This window comes from Oncorhynchus nerka, linkage group LG13 (genome assembly GCF_034236695.1).
Source record: "Oncorhynchus nerka isolate Pitt River linkage group LG13, Oner_Uvic_2.0, whole genome shotgun sequence".
Lineage (NCBI taxonomy): Eukaryota > Metazoa > Chordata > Actinopteri > Salmoniformes > Salmonidae > Oncorhynchus > Oncorhynchus nerka.
Genome location: NC_088408.1, coordinates 47,371,004 through 47,388,893, shown reverse-complemented (window position 1 = coordinate 47,388,893; position 17,890 = coordinate 47,371,004). Strand labels below are relative to the sequence as shown.

General features: G+C 43.0%; 1 protein-coding gene across 1 annotated transcript in view; it reads right to left on the bottom strand.

The window, feature by feature from the left end:
- The window catches only part of LOC115139589 (gamma-aminobutyric acid receptor subunit rho-2-like), a 44,839-nt gene that overhangs the window by 12,777 nt on the left and 14,172 nt on the right, over window positions 1–17,890 (bottom strand). Inside the window, exons 2-3 of the mRNA XM_029677146.2 lie at window positions 16,949–17,058; window positions 12,721–12,788 (exon numbers count right to left, since the gene is read on the bottom strand). Coding sequence (XP_029533006.1) covers window positions 12,721–12,788; window positions 16,949–17,058 — 178 coding nt within the window. The remainder of the gene's footprint in view (window positions 1–12,720; window positions 12,789–16,948; window positions 17,059–17,890) is intronic.

The following is a 17,890-nucleotide window of genomic DNA, read 5'->3' as shown; positions in this document are numbered from 1 at the left end:
CACTCCACTTTGTGGGGAATATGTCCACTAAACGCGACTCTAAGCGGCCATAGCTGGAAACAGTCCCGAGGGACTGCTTAACTTGTCATGCGCTAATTGATTCAGGTGCGACAATATCGCTCATCTCTCAAACATTGTTCGATGACCTCAAAAGGGTTTTGAAGCCAACTAAACGTTGGTTAAAAGTAGAATGGGGCGAAACTACAATTCGAGGGTCACTCAGACTACCTCGCCTCTCACATTGAGAGTCATGCTGAAACTACACTTCCAGGACGAATCGCTCGTTCACCCTGTGTATGTTACCAGACTCGAATCTGAAACCTTGCTACTCGGAGCAGATTTGATGGATCGGTTACTCCCACTGATGGATTGGAAAACCAACCATGTATGGTCACAGGTCACAGTGCCTTCTCCACTGACCACACTGTCTTCCCCTAACGCTAGCTGCAATGCGGTATCTGTCGAAAGCACCCCTTGGGAAAAAGATGTTTAGAAACCTCTTGGTGCAGAATCCGATCCAAGGAGTTATTACGATATCTCGACACATTCCATCAGCAAACCTGATTGACCATTATTTTCATCATTTCGAGTCTCTGAGAATGAGCAACTTCCCTCCTCCTTGAAGCCGTGCAATACTGTAATTGAGATTAACTTCTCTTGCTCTTAGGACACGTGCGCAAGCACTGCTGCCGTCTCAGCAAGAAACACATCAATGAGCAGAGTGTACTCTGCTTCCGATGATACATCTTCTGCTTTCTTGGGGACTGTCATCCCTTAAAATAACACTAACGCCGTAAGTGCAGCAACTGACCCAATGACTCCCACTGGTAAAACACATTGCGATATCACAGACAGATATCCTCGTCTCAGTTCGCAGGTACTGAAGAGGTTGCCACATGCGGACGCTGTGGTGACTGACAGGCCTCGACAGCCACTGAGCGTTTTGAAGCACAAACACCAGGAGATTTGATCGAAAGGTTTCAGCCATTCTCATAACAACGCGGCCGCTGACAACTTGCACATAGGGTCCGACCTTTTCGTTTGTGCCTCGGATACCAACACCAACTGCTGGTGGGGGGGTCCCGAGCCAGAAAGGGTGAATAGTAGCCCAGACCCATGATGAGCCTCATCGAGGCCGGTGAGGGGGGGGGGGGGGGGAGGGTCGAGACTATGTGCAACACCGTATGAGGCCGTCAGAGCAGAAAACAAATCTAGTTGTAAACTCCCCTATGAGAACAGTGAGGAGCAGACAGGCCCCTCCCCTGGGGATCATCTTAGAACACATCTAAGATATTACTGAGGTGTTCCACACTGGTTGTAAAAGAAGTCCAGTGGACTTTCACCTCCAAAACAAATAGAAAAAATAGCAATGCCTTGCTATATGTAGTTTCAACTACAATACAACTAGTAAAGTACTTTAATCATGTGTTCCGGTAGGATAATATTTAAAAATAAATCAGTGGGATAACTGATCCCCTTGAGTACCAATACCAATGCTACCACAGTCAGTCCAGCAACAATCAGTAAGAGGATTAGAGACCTCATAAGTCAAATTGCTATTGATAAATAGTGACAGAGGAGTTAGTAGTCACTCAGATTGCAACACATGTAAGGGAATCTCCAGAACACTCTTCTGATGGTCAACACACATGCCACTAATAAATAGAACCCTCCATTCAGGAGGAAAGTTATTAGAAGTCATGAACCATGATCACACCGCATACGACTGGTTCAGTGCTTAGAGAGTACTTCCGTCGTGAGGTTAGCTCCTCCGTAGATAACATAGCTATGAAATAGACTCCTTCATACCTATCACCACTACAATGATGTAAGACACAGTGACTTGTAGGAAACCTACTACAGGTCCCCTTAACATATGTCTTGAGGTCGACATCAATTCTTACTGACCTCCAAGCATTGACCTGGAGATTATCTAATGACATCAGACCCATTCTGAACAGGTTGCAACCTAGCAGGATACTTGGTTCTTTCCCTTGGCATGTGCGCTTATGTAAGCAGAAACGCACACGTACAACAGAACATTCAATGAGGATTTATGCTCGGCTCACTTAAGGGTCTGAAAAAAATACCAGCCTTAGTAAGTTTAAAATGTACTCTGAGGCCATTGACTCTACACCTACATATCCAGTTTATCCACAGAGGTCCATAGGTCATCCCTGAAGCTGTAGGAGTTATCAACTTATGATAGTGCTCTAAGCAAAACACTACACATTAGGAACACCCTAGATATGACATTAGACAACGCAATGATAGGGTCACCTTGGACGTATATAGAATACAGTCCAATTCAATGATTTTGGTGTGAAAACTATATTTTGTATATCTTTTGTTTATGCTTTCATTCCTTTTAATTTCAGTTCCTTTGACACTTAAGAAGTGATAGAGCCATAAACAAAGCCCCCATTGTTAGGTTCTTATTTTATCAGAGTAAATAACTCACGGACACTACAGAAGCTTTAATCAAGTTTAATCATTCCCCAGAGGTTCTGTACAGCTGTAAACAGACAGCAAAATATTTCAGACATCACAGTTTATATGCATCCTACTAAGACACTCCTCTTTCCCTTCAATCCTTACATTTTATGGCTCTCCACAGCAAAGAAGGTAACCAGATACCAACCCTGATTACTCCCTTAAGGGAAACTGACCTCATCCCTCACCTCCTGACCTCAACCCCTCCTTCACCTACTCCACAGATATCAATCTGTCTTCCCTATATCAACACATCGCTCTCCTCTCCTCCATCAAACACATTCCAAAGCCTTCTGGCTTTTTACAAACTCTTTATATTCAAGGCTTTGTCTCTATCATTTATTTAATATCTCAATGTTTAAAGTTTAGCCGATTCCAACACCATACAACCATCACTTCGTGCCACAAAGCCACTCATTTTAGAAGAAATGTAATTTAGGGATGCACAATATATCGGTGAACATATTGGAATCGGGCTGATATTAGCTAAGAATGCAAACATTGATATCTGCCCAATGTCTAGTTTAACACAGATGTTAAAAACCGTTGTCAAAGCTATCGTGCATACCTACAGTGGGGCAAAAAAGTATTTAGTCAGCCACCAATTGTGCAAGTTCTCCCACTTAAAAAGATGAGAGGCCTGTAATTTTCATCATAGGTACACTTCAACTATGACAGACAAAATGAGAAAAAAAATCCAGAAAATCACATTGTAGGATTTTTAATGACTTTATTTGCAAATTATGGTGGAAAATAAGTATTTGGTCACCTACAAACAAGCCAGATTTCTGGCTCTCACAGACCTGTAACTTCTTCTTTAAGAGGCTCCTCTGTCCTCCACTCGTTACCTGTATTAATGGCACCTGTTTGAAATTGTTATCAGTATAAAAGACACCTGTCCACAACCTCAAACAGTCACACTCAAAACTCCACTATGGCCAAGACCAAAGAGCTGTCAAAGGACACCAGAAACAAAATTGTAGACCTGCACCAGGCTGGGAAGACTGAATCTGCAATAGGTAAGCAGCTTGGTTTGAAAAAATCAACTGTGGGAGTAATTATTAGGAAATGGAAGATATACAAGACCACTGATAATCTCCCTCGATCTGGGGCTCCACGCAAGATCTCACCTCGTGGGGTCAAAATGATCACAAGAACGGTGAGCAAAAATCCCAGAAACACACAGGGGGACCGAGTGAATGACCTGCAGAGAGCTGGGACCAATGTAACAAAGCCTACCATCAGTAACACACTACGCCGCCAGGGACTCAAATCCTGCAGTGCCAGACATGTCCCCCTGCTTAAGCCAGTACATGTCCAGGCCCGTCTGAAGTTTGCTAGAGAGCATTTGGATGATCCAGAAGAAGATTGGGAGAATGTCATATGGTCAGATGAAACCAAAATATAACTTTTTGGTAAAAACTCAACTCGTCGTGTTTGGAGGACAAAGAATGCTGAGTTGCATCCAAAGAACACCATACCTACTGTGAAGCATGGGGGTGGAAACATCATGCTTTGGGGATGTTTTTCTGCAAAGGGACCAGGACAACTGTTCTGTGTAAAGGAAAGAATGAATGGGGCCATGTATCGTGAGATTTTGAGTGAAAACCTCCTTCCATCAGCAAGGGCATTGAAGATGAAACGTGGCTGGGTCTTTCAGCATGAAAATGATCCCAAACACACCGCCCGGGCAACGAAGGAGTGGCTTCGTAAGAAGCATTTCAAGGTCCTGGAGTGGCCTAGCCAGTCTCCAGATCTCAACAGATCTCAACCCCATAAAAATCTTTGGAGGGAGTTGAAAGTCTGTGTTGCCCAGCAACAGGCCCAAAACATCACTGCTCTAGAGGAGATCTGCATGGAGGAATGGGCCAAAATACCAGCAACAGTGTGTGAAAACATTGTGAAGACTTACAGAAAACGTTTGACCTCTGTCATTACCAACAAAGGGTATATAACAAAGTATTGAGATAAACTTTTGTTATTGACCAAATACTTATTTTCCACCATAATTTGCAAATAAATTCATTAAAAATCCTACAATGTGATTTTCTGGATTTGTTTTTCTCATTTTGTCTGTCATAGTTGAAGTGTACCTATGATGAAAATTACAGGCCTCTCTCATCTTTTTAAGTGGGAGAACTTGCACAATTGGTGGCTGACTAAATACTTTTTTGCCCCACTGTTTATACTTCTTAATGCAACCGCTGTGTCAGATTTCATTATTTTTAATAGAAAAAGCACACCGTGCAATAATCTGTGTACAGTGCTCAGACACAAAAACAAGCCATACAGATACCCGCCATGTTCATGTTGTGGAATCAACAGAAGTCAGAAATAGCATTATAAATATTCACTTACCTTTGATGATCTTCATCAGAATGCACTCCCAGGAATCTCAGTTCCACAATAAATGTTTGTTTTGTTCGATAAAGTCCATAATTTATGTCCAAATACCTCCTTTTTGTTCACACGTTTAGTTCACAAATCCAAATTCATGAGGCGGGAACACTAGGTCCAGATACAAAGTTCCGTTACAGTTCATAGAAACATGTCAAACGATGTATAGAATCAATCTTTATGATGTTTTTAACATAAATCTTCAATAATGTTTCAACCGGAGAATTCCTTTGTCTTTAAATCAAATCAAATCAAATTGATTTATATAGCCCTTCGTACATCAGCTGATATCTCAAAGTGCTGTACAGAAACCCAGGATAAAACCCCAAACAGCAAGCAATGTAGGTGTAAAAGCACGGTGGCTAGGAAAAACTCCCTAGAAAGGCCAAAACATAGGAAGAAAACTAGAGAGGAACCAGGCTATGTGGGGTGGCCAGTCCTCTTCTGGCTGTGCCGGGTAGAGATTATAACAGAACATGGCCAAGATGTTCAAATGTTCATAAATGACCAGCATGGTCGAATAATAGTAAGGCAGAACAGTTGAAACTGGAGCAGCAGCATGGCCAGGTGGACTGGGGACAGCAAGGAGTCATCATGTCAGGTAGTCCTGGGACATGGTCCTAGGGCCCAGGCCAGTTGAAACTGGAGCAGCAGCATGGCCAGGTGGACTGGGGACAGCAAGGAGTCATCATGTCAGGTAGTCCTGGGGCATGGTCCTAGGGCTCAGGTCCTCAGAGAGAGAGAAAGAAAGAGAGAAAGAGAGAATTAGAGAGAGCACATGTGGGGTGGCCAGTCCTCTTCTGGCTGTGCCGGGTGGAGATTATAACAGAACATGGCCAAGATGTTCAAATGTTCACAAATGACCAGCATGGTCGAATAATAATAAGGCAGAACAGTTGAAACTGGAGCAGCAGCACGGCCAGGTGGACTGGGGACAGCAAGGAGTCATCATGTCAGGTAGTCCTGGGGCATGGTCCTAGGGCTCAGGTCCTCCGAGAGAGAGAAAGAAAGAGAGAATTAGAGAGAGCATATGTGGGGTGGCCAGTCCTCTTCTGGCTGTGCCGGGTGGAGATTATAACAGAACGTGGCCAAGATGTTCAAATGTTCATAAATGACCAGCATGGTCGAATAATAGTAAGGCAGAACAGTTGAAACTGGAGCAGCAGCATGGCCAGGTGGACTGGGGACAGCAAGGAGTCATCATGTCAGGTAGTCCTGGGACATGGTCCTAGGGCCCAGGCCAGTTGAAACTGGAGCAGCAGCATGGCCAGGTGGACTGGGGACAGCAAGGAGTCATCATGTCAGGTAGTCCTGGGGCATGGTCCTAGGGCTCAGGTCCTCCGAGAGAGAGAAGGAGAGAATTAGAGAACGCACACTTAGATTCACACAGGACACCGAATAGGACAGGAGAAGTACTCCAGATATAACAAACTGACCCTAGCCCCCCGACACATAAACTACTTCAGCATAAATACTGGAGGCTGAGACAGGAGAAATGCAATGGAACGCAGCTACCTCTCACAGGTTGAAACAGCTCTCATTCTCTCCTCCTTCACAGTAGAAGCCTTAAACAAGATTCTAAAGACTGTTGACATCTAGTGGAAGCCTTAGGAAGTGCAATCGGACCAAATCTATCTTGGATAGGCGGCAGAGTAGCCTTGTGGTTACAGAGTTGGACTAGTAACCGGAAGGTTGCAAGTTCAAACCCCCGAGCTGACAAGGTACAAATCTGTCGTTCTGCCCCTGAACAGGCAGTTAACCCACTGTTCCCAAGCCGTCATTGTAAATAAGAATTTGTTCTTAACTGACTTGCCTGGTTAAATAGAATCAATAAATAAATAAAAAAGTTGAAAAACTACAAATCTCAGATTTCCCACTTCCTGGTTGGATTTCTTCTCAGGTTTTTGCCTGCCATATGAGTACTCACAGACATCATTCAAACAGTTTTAGAAACGTCAGAGTGTTTTCCATCCAAATCTACTAATAATATGCATATCTTAGCTTCTGGGCCTGAGTAGCAGGCAGTTTACTCTGGGCACCTTATTCATCCAAGCTACTTGGTTAGGGTGTGGGATGACCTGAATATTCTGCTTTTACAAACTGTTATGCTGTTTTCAAATGAAACACAATACCTTGCTCTTGTTAAATCTTTTAGAATGTATTCGTTTTTTTAGATGTTAAAGTGTACATTTTCCAGCTATCAGGTTTACATCTAAATATTGTGAAACGTATGTGATGAAACTACATGAAACTATTTGTGAAAAGATGTAATGTGATGTTAACCTTCAAAATGAGAGCATGGGTTTTTCATATAAAGTTAACTAAATCAATGGCCACGCCCACGTGAGCATAGACATTACGTCAGCGTCATGAACCGCCCTTTTCTCTGAAATATATAAAACCCACTTGTGGCGCAATTCACACCAGACCACACAAACCACGGTGTAAGCTAAGGTTGCAAATGGTTGAATTTCTGTGACAAAAAAAATGCCGGGTGATGCTAGTGTGTGAAGTGGTTTAAACTTGAACTCTACCAAAGGATACGTCAAATCAAATCAAATTTATTTATATAGCCCTTCGTACATCAGCTGATATCTCAAAGTGCTGTACAGAAACCCAGCCTAAAACCCCAAACAGCAAGCAATGCAGGTGTAGAAGCACGGTGGCTAGGAAAAACTCCCTAGAAAGGCCAAAACCTAGGAAGAAACCTAGAGAGGAACAAGTCCTCTTCTGGCTGTGCCGGGTGGAGATTATAACAGAACATGGCCAAATGTTCATAAATGACCAGCATGGTCGAATAATAATAAGGCAGAACAGTTGAAACTGGAGCAGCAGCACGGCCAGGTGGACTGGGGACAGCAAGGAGTCATCATGTCAGGTAGTCCTGGGGCATGGTCCTAGGGCTCAGGTCCTCCGAGAGAGAGAAAGAAAGAGAGAAAGAGAGAATTAGAGAGAGCACATGTGGGGTGGCCAGTCCTCTTCTGGCTGTGCCGGGTGGAGATTATAACAGAACATGGCCAAGATGTTCAAATGTTCACAAATGACCAGCATGGTCGAATAATAATAAGGCAGAACAGTTGAAACTGGAGCAGCAGCACGGCCAGGTGGACTGGGGACAGCAAGGAGTCATCATGTCAGGTAGTCCTGGGGCATGGTCCTAGGGCTCAGGTCCTCCGAGAGAGAGAAGGAGAGAATTAGAGAACGCACACTTAGATTCACGCAGGACACCGAATAGGACAGGAGAAGTACTCCAGATATAACAAACTGACCCTAGCCCCCCGACACATAAACTACTGCAGCATAAATACTGGAGGCTGAGACAGGAGGGGTCAGGAGACACTGTGGCCCCATCCGAGGACACCCCCGGACAGGGCCAAACAGGAAGGATATAACCTCACCCACTTTGCCAAAGCACAGCCTCCACACCACTAGAGGGATATCTTCAACCACCAGCTTACCATCCTGAGACAAGGCTGAGTATAGCCCACAAGGATCTCCGCCATGACACAACCCAAGGGGGGGCGCCAACCCAGACAGGATGACCACATCAGTGAATCAACCCACTCAGGTGACGCACCCCTTCCAGGGACGGCATGAGAGAGCCCCAGTAAGTACCGTAGCGTACGTGTAGGTATGTACGGCAGGACCAAATCAGAGAGATAGGTAGGAGCAAGCCCATGTAATGCTTTGTAGTCAGAGAACGTCGTCCCCACATTGGAATGGCTACAACTCTATAGGCCATTAAACCAGACCGCAGGTAGTTGGCAAACACGACTGGAAATTGTTCAACTCTGAGACTATCGATCACTAATAATAAGGGAGAAATTCTAGACGACACAAATTACTTGTCTGCAGCTAGAAATGACGTAAACCTAGAATGAGAATACCGACAACCGCCGAATCCACTATTCTATGAGAATATTTCTGAATGTTACTCTGAAGTATCCAGTCTAACTACCTACAACCACGAAAGACATTGTGACTTCTAGGAAAGTTAACCAGAGACTCTGATGAACCCTACAGGACAATCAAGGATTTCAACAGAGAAGACAACAACGACATACAGGCGTAAATATATAAACATTGCAGTTGTTCTCTAATGAGTGGCCGTTCATGTGCAAAGGATTAGCATTTCAATGAATAGAATTATGGACTGTGTCCATTTAGTCTTTCCCGCTCTTTCTCAGTCCCCACCCCTTTCCGTTGACTAACATGCTGTCATATCGGCTTAGCCCACTAGGAACTTTTCTATCATTGTTAGTAATCATTATCTACTGTTTGTTTGAAATGTAATGCTGTGTGATTATTTAGTTAGTTAGTAAATAAATAATTAAGACAATTTGTTTATAGCTGATTCATTATGGAAACCAGGGTTCGTGCAGATAACTAAGAATTGTACAATGTTTGGAATTAGACTAATGAGGTAACAATTAATAATTCATAAATAGAAGACTGATTGATAAGATGTGAAAATATCTGAAGAGTCGATTCGGGAAATAGACTCTATAAACATTTTCCCATGGTGCCCCGACTTCCAAATTAATTAAAGTTTACATTATTAGTTTAATCACATAATAATAATTACACATAGAGAATGAATTTGATAAAATAACAGTCTTCACATTTAATGATAGTCACAGACACGATACAGTGCATTTGGAAAGTATTCAGGCCCCTTGACTTTTTCCAGATTTTGTTATGTTAAAACCTTATTCTACATTTTTCAGACCCTTTGATATGACACCGAAATTGAGCTCAGGTGCACCATGTATCCACTGATCATCCTTGAGATGTTTCTACAACTTGATTGGAGTCCACCTGTGGTAAATTACATTGATTCCAATTCCATAGTTCCTCTGTGGAGATGGGAGAACCTTCAAGAAGGACAACCATCTGTGCAGCACCACCAATTAGGCCTTTATGGTAGAGTGGCCAGACGGAAGCCACTCCTCAGTAAAAGCCACGACAGCCTGCGTGGAGTTTGCCAAAAGGCACCTAAAGGGCTCTGACCATGAGTCTGATGAAACCAAGATTGAACTCTTTGCCCTGAATGTCAAGCGTCACATGTGGAGGAAACCTGGCACCATCCCTTTGGTGAAGGCTGGTGGTGGCAGCATCATACTGCAGGGATGTTTTTCAGCAGCAGGGACTGGGAGACTAGATGAACGAAGCAAAGTACAGAGAGATCCTTGATGAAAGGTCCTGAGCGCTCAGGACCTCACCTTCCAACAGGACAACGACCCTAAGCACACAGCCAAGACAACGCAGCTGTGACTTCGGGACAAGTCTCTGAATGTTCTTGAGTGGCCCAGGCAGAGCCCGGACTTGAACCCAGTCGAACATCTCTGGAGAGACCTGAAAATAGCTTTTCAGCGATGCTCCCCATCCAACCTGACAGAGCTTGAGATGATCTGAAGAGAAGAATGGGAGAAACTCCCCAAATACAGGTGTAGCGTCTTACCCAAGAAGACTCAAGGCTGTAATCGCTGCCATAGGTGCTTCAACAAAGTACTGAGTAAAGGCTCTGAATACTTATATAAATACGATATTTCAGTTTTTATTTTTAATACATTTGCTAAAATGTCTAAACCTGTTTTTACTTTGTCATTATGATGTATTGTGTGTAGAAACAATTTTATCAATTTTTGAATAAGGCTTTATAAAATAACAAAATGTGGAAAAAGTCAAAGGGTCGGAATACTTTCCAAATGCACTGTATATGGATCTGTGCCAATTACTTTGAACTGGATTGTGCTTACAGCATGAGCAGTCGTGAGTAGATGCGCTTGTTTTGAGATCAAAGCCAGAGCTGCATGTAGCCAAGAGCACAAAACATGTACATTTCTAGATATCTTTGAAAAGCGAGTCGGGTAAAGAGCTTTTTTGTTGTCTTAAAGGGGCAGTGTGTATTTTGAGACAGGCTTGAATAAGCTAAGTAGCCAATAGGCAGAGGGTAGCACAATATTTCTGTTTCTCTGTAATAATGGTATGACAATATGACAATTGTGCGTCGCCCCATGGACCTCCCGGTCGCGGCTGGCTGCGACAGAGCCTGGGATCGAACCCAGTCTCTGGTGGCACAGCTAGCACGGCAATGAAGCGCCTTAGACCACTGCGCCACCCGGGAGGACCTGGTAGGCCTACATTATGATCAAATAGCCACAGTAGCCTATATAGCCACTGTTAAAACTAACTTAAAGTGGGTACAGTCTCAGTGTTCACAGTAAACGCGCGCTGGACGTTGCACAGAATTTACACAACGTTCAAGTTTGCGCTCAACATTTGCCCTGAGAACAGCCTCAATTCCTTGGGACATGGAAAGTGTTCCGACAGGGATGCTGGCCCATGTTGACTTCAGTGATTCCCACAGTTGTGTTAATTTGGCTGGATGTCCTTTGGGTGGTGGACCATTCTTGATACACAAGGGAAAAGCAGAATTGCAGTTCTTGACACACTCCAACCAGTGTTCCTGGCACCTACTACCGTACCCAGTTCAAAGGCACTTATATCTTTTGTCTTGCCCATTCACCCTCTGAATGGCACACATACACAATCCATGTCTCAATTGTCTAAAGGCATAAACATCCATCTTTAACCTGTCTCCTCCCCTCCTCCTCCATCCAACCAGTGTTCCTGGCACCTGGCACCTGGTCAGTCTGTCAAAGAAAGAGCAGGTTTTCCTAATGTTTTGTACACTCAGTGTATGTCCCTAGTATGAGCAGGGAACATATTATGTCCAGAGAGGGCAGTCAGAGTTGACATTAGTGATGATGAGACACATACAGTCATGACAGCTCTGGGTTAGAGGTTGCATTGGTCACACATATCCTTTCCCTTCCTTTCTGCCTCTTGATCTGTATATGTTGCAAAAGGCAAAAGGGTCTATTTCATGCCGACTACGCCACTGCATCCACCACAGCAGATCCTCCCCTTTTCCATTCACTTCACAGCATTACACTATGTATTAGATCAGTAATAATACAACTTGAAATAATGGCACCAATGAAGTAATCAGTACCTTTGTCGTTACATACAACGTGTGTATAACATCACATTTGGACACATTCAACAAATATTAGTCCACTGTAACATTGCATAATGATATTAAAATGGTTGATACGGATGACTGAACCTTTGTCCTCCATCAGTCTGGCATTAAGGACAGTCATAGTCTGAAAGCAATAATTTGCCCAGTCTATTTTAATACAATTATATACAAACATTGAAATGCTCACATAGAGGCTTACAGGACATCAGGATGGCAGTTTGGCTCCAATTTATAGCTTAGGACAGCGGGCCCATGTAATTATATTACTGTGGTGGAACATGTGCATGGTCATTTGCAAGGTCATTTTGAAGACAAAACATTGTTTTTAGCACTGTGCTCCTATTATTTGGATTATCTGAGAATACGAGATTAAGAAGCATGACCAATATAATTCATTTGAGTTCATCAGCTCCAAAACAGTGCTCCCCTCCCTCCCAAAACAGTGTTTCCCCCTCCTCCCAAAACAGCTTCACAGTCGTATTTACTTATTAGCAGATTGTGAAGGATACGTTCATTTTCTTTGGTTCAATGGAAGTGGTGGGCTGCGCAATCATTGATGTTACCGACTATAAAATACTTTTATTTAACACTGACGGGTGTCTCTTTATTTGTTATAGGAATGGCTAGCATCCCTACCCATTGCGTTCAGCAGTTGTAGAATTTAAACGCCGTATCACAAAGACCTCTTCAAATGTTCCACTGATCTGTAATAATAACGGTTAAAGTTGACTTCATTGAAATGTTACAAGTTTTCATGTTTGTATGATTATCAATTCACTTACCATGTCCACCTCTGATATACTGTCCAAACTCTCCACCTGAACATCCACCCCTACAGGGACAGCAGGGCCTGCAAAACAACAGTCACAAGAACGAGATTATTTTCCTTCTTATTATTATATTTCTGAGTCAAGGATTCAGTTTCAGGTGGAAAGACAGTTTCCCCTTGAGAGTGGCCATAATCACATAACATGATTTAGGGTAAGCTAGTGTGAAACAGAACAATTCTACTTTCTCTTGGTAGATATACAGTGCAGTAAAAAAAAAAGGTATGTGAACCCCTGCACAGTTGTCAAATGTTCTTGTGTTGAGTCTGAAATGTTGACACTTTCAATTGTTACCCTGTGAAGTAGGCTGTGTAGATCAGTAGAAAAATACATTGAACGTGTCAACATTTCAGACAAACACCACAAAATGTGAAAACTGTGCAGCAGTATTCTACTGCACTAGTGTCGATTTAAAAAAAAGATTCTCTGTCTGAGACGACGTCTTAACTTGGATTTCCATGCGCCAGTATAGAGGCGCTGATATTTTCTCCATACTTCTTCCTTGTTATGTCTAGTAGTTTCCTTTTATCACTACCACAATCCCAGAAAGATTTGGTATTACACGGTATTACAGCTACAGATATCTTCAGCTCATTTTTTAAAAACCCTTTCGTTTCAGTATTGAGGGCAATGCCACACACTCGTGTTGAAGTATTCATTTGATTGAAGTGGATGAGTCATGAGTGATAGATTTGGGTTAGATTTTAGGATTTGCGAGGATATTGAATCCAAATAACTCCATATAAGGTCATGTTTATTTTCACAGCACATACATTCTATGAATCAGTTCTATATGCAATTATATGGCACACAGTTTCATCCATCCCATGTTAAAGGTTCACATAAGAAGCGCAAGTAATGCATAATACATATTTGTGTGTTATGCATTGTGGGTAATGTCCTGATCGCCTGCCATTGTCTAATTTAGCAAGGCCCAAGGGGTGTGGTATATGACCAATATACCACGGTTAAGGGCTGTGCTTGGGCACGACACATCGCGGAGTGCCTGGACACAGCCCTTAGCCGTGGTACATTGGCCACATACCACAAATCCAGAGGTGCCTTATTGCTATTATAAACTGGTTACCAACGTAATTAGAGCAGTAAAAATAAATGTTTTGTCATACCCGTGGTATACGGTCTGATATACCACGGCTATCAGCCAATCAGCATTCAGGGCTCGAGCCACCCAGTTTATAATCTGCGCTAGCTGCTGTAGTACCAGCCTCTGAACCCTCATGTAATCGCTAGTAACTAAAGCCTCCTTTCACTCAGCCTCCCCTCGCCTGTTGCCTGGAAGAGAGGATATTAACTCCTCGCCTTGTGCCAGCTGGGTGCGCTGTCATCCCTCGCTCACACCATATGCCATCCATCAGATCCTAAACTGGGACCCAGGCACTAGCTCCCCTCCCAGCACCTGTGCGGACAATGCTGCCAGCTGCTGGGAGAAAGGCCTCCCACAGCCTCTACCCCTGTAATAGATCATGCTAGCGGGGGATTGGGCTGTTATTTAAGACATGTTTTATCTTTCATTCATAGTGATTACATGTGCTCTCTCCATCTGCTCCTCCTGCCATTGCGGAGCCACTGGTTATTTTGTAGAGGCTGTGGGAGATGTGATCTTGTAAAAAGACCACTGCTGAGAACAATCATTATGGGTCGTTATGGGGTCATGTCCAGAGGACGGAGCATTGTGTGTTTGACCTTTTCACAGTGCGTTTGACCTCCAACTTAAATTCATATCAGTTTCCCTGTTCCCCCTAGCAGTTGCTTGATTACTAAAGCTCTCTTAAAACATATGCTGATGATGCAAATCTGAAATGTTCAATCAGAGCCATGCAATGTATCATTAACTGATCAGATCACAGCTCTGTGTGATCGAGAATGTCATCTGAAATTGTCTGAACTACTCGGTCTCTTCATAGAGTGGGTCCTTAGTATGGTCTGGTAAACAGTTGTCAGTGGAGCACACAAGTAGAAAAATCTATGTTCTGTGCGGATTCATTGAGTCATCAAGAATGTCTCTGTTAGAAGTCAACATGACAGAGGAAGCTATTCCTCAGCCAGCATAAAGACTTCAAAGACACAGAACTCCCCCCATGGCAAATCAGTTGATCAGCAGCATTTCATCAGTCTATTTTCTCATACACAGGACAACCGCTAGCTATCCGAATCTCTGCACAGCAAAATGATGTAACCTTCCCGTAAAATACCAGCAGATCAGGAAAGATCACCAAATCTGTCATAAGACCTTAAATAGACATGAAATGAATGCTGAATGGGGGGGGGAAGCCCTTTCATCTATTTCACATAATGACACTGGAGTGCTCCCCATTTAGCAATTGTAAATCAACTATTGGTAGCACTAGCCAGATTAAGGCTAGCCTATGCATTAGACACCACTGTTCACTCCTGAAAGAAATCCCAAAGATGGAATGGCTTTGGCGGATGTTCTTCGAAATCATAGGAATAAAATTGTGTGTGTGGGGGGGGGGGGGACAAGCTATCTCTGTAACGCAAATTTGATTAAATGGTAGTCCCATGTGGCTCAGTTGGTCGAGCATGGTGCTTGCAACGCTAGGGTTGTGGGTTTGATTCCCACAGGGGACCGGTATGTAAATGTATACCCTCACTACTTGCTGTAAGATCGTAAAGCTAGAACGTCAAATTAAAGCCATGGACAGGTCTTTACACGCCTCGGATGGTGTTTTCTACCCAATGGGAGATGATTCAAATACTTTGTTTTTATACTTACGTTTATCGGTAAACCCGGGACATTTGAACTTGCTGTACTGTGTGACAAATGTGACATTCACTGCAACAGCAAATCTCCATGTCTCCGTATCCGAACGTTGTTTAGACGGTGGATTTTCAAACAGAAACCAGTCAGAAACCAAACCTCCAAGGATCCACAGAATGGAATATTCATGGTAGTTTTGTGCAGACAACTGGCATGGAAATAAAAGTGAATCTCCTTTTCTCTGCTATTTATAAAAGTTTAAATGGTAATTGAGCAGCAGGGGTTCCCTACAGTCTTAACCTGAAACACATGGGAACAGCTCTAACATTCATACTGGGGATATTTACAGCCTTATCCCCATAAAGGCCTTCCCACCGGCAGAGCACTGTATGCATAATGCAAAACCTCACATACTTGTTGTCTCTGGAAGAAAAAAAACGACATTCGCACAGCCCTAATTCTAAACAAACAATTAACTTTTATCTCTCTGTGAAAATGATGCCACACAAAGCTGTTCATTGTGTGCAATGGGACAATGCAGTTGCTCCTTCCCAGTGGGATTTCTCTGATTGTGTTTTGGAAAGAGACCTCATGCTGGCACGCCACAATGTCACACAGATAACATTCCTCCAGTGAGCGGGGAGCGGCTGCGTAAGAGGCTTTCACTTGTGCGACTGCTTCCGTTTGAAGCTAGGGAAGAAAACCTAGCCACCGCTATACATCTCCCACCCAAATTAATACAGACAGTTTTCACAGGCTTACACAAGTCAACTTTTCATAATGTTTGTATAAGACAGACAATTTGAATCTCCCAAAGCTCTCTATTCTGGGACACGAGGCTGTGTCTGCGTGTCCATTTACAGATACACTGAAGGGTTTTATGTAGGATCCCCTATTTGAAATTCTTCGTGTCTGAGCTGCCACTCAAGTTCAGTAACACTACATACAGTACATTATTCACCAGGGAAATATGCAGCATCCCATTTCATGCATTTCAAAAGCTCCTCCTTATACCTGCCTTACACTTTGGCAAACATGTCAAACCAGGTGTGGATACCGAATGGATTGCTACTACAGAGGAATTCATTCTCAAAGTGTCATATTTCACTAGCTCCTGTGTGTATTGATATGAGACTACTTTTTCACACAGATGTACGTTCTCTGCTGGATATGCTTCAATGCCGTTCAAGATCTCAACCAGAGTAGCACCACTCCAGTCCCCAAGGGCCACAATCTTGCTGGGTTTTCAGAGACATTCATTGGTTGCCCAGAGAGGTCACAAGAAGTACACACATGGAAACAGACATACACTGCGGCCCTCAAGGAACAGTTTTTCACCCCTGATCTGAACAGTGATATCAGGGCCCCTTTCCCGGGTTTAGAGGGCTCTGGATTCTACTTTTGTTAAATCAGTCAACAAGATGTTTAGAACCATGTCCTTACCTGCAAAGGCTGGTCTCATGGTGAAATCATGGTCATCCACTCGCAGCAGGTTGTCTGTCTTCAACTTGCGAGATTTGGTGTTATCAACCATCCTTTTTCCAGTCAGGGGACTGCAAAAGAAAACGGCAATCAATAGGCTACTTCTGAAAATATTGGTGGATAACAGCTATCTGTCTCCATCCAGTCCTTACTCCTTACAGAGAACCACCCAACCACCTTTAAAATGACCTTCAAACCACAACAGTCAGATTACGAAAGGAACAGGGCCCGAATTTGGAACAGGGCAATTCAGTTAAGAATTTGTTCTTAACTGAATTGCCTAGTTAAATAAATATATAAATAGCCTAAAAAGTTAGCAATATTATAAACAAGCAAAGCATGGATAGGCCTACATTTTTAAAATAAAACTTGAGATAGCCTAATAATCTTAATTAGGCTAAATATTGACATCACGTTCATGTATGTGCAATCGATAGACCTACCCAACCTGGTCCCAGAGCATTTCGTATTATTCTGTACGTAAATCCAAGACACTCAATGTAGTATGATGTGTTACATAGGGTATGGTAACATAAGACAGATGGTTACTTAAGGGAAAAACAAAAGGATGGTGGTTGGTAGGGATGGGCATGTAACACGAACATCTAGCAACCCAAAGGTTGTGAGTTTGAATCTCATCATGTAAAATTTGAGCTAATTAGAAAATACTAACTACTTTTGAGGTATTTAGCATGTTAGCTTACCCTACTTGCTAACCCTTCACCTAATCCTAAACTTAAACCTTTTAGCTAACCCTTCCCCTAACCCTAACCCCTTATCCCTAACCTCAGTGCTTAATTTGTAAATCGAGAGGTGCCGGAACAAAAAGTGTGTGTGTGTGTGCCTTGTATAAACGCATTTCATGCAATTCTACTTCATTTTACATGACTGGAGACTTTGGCA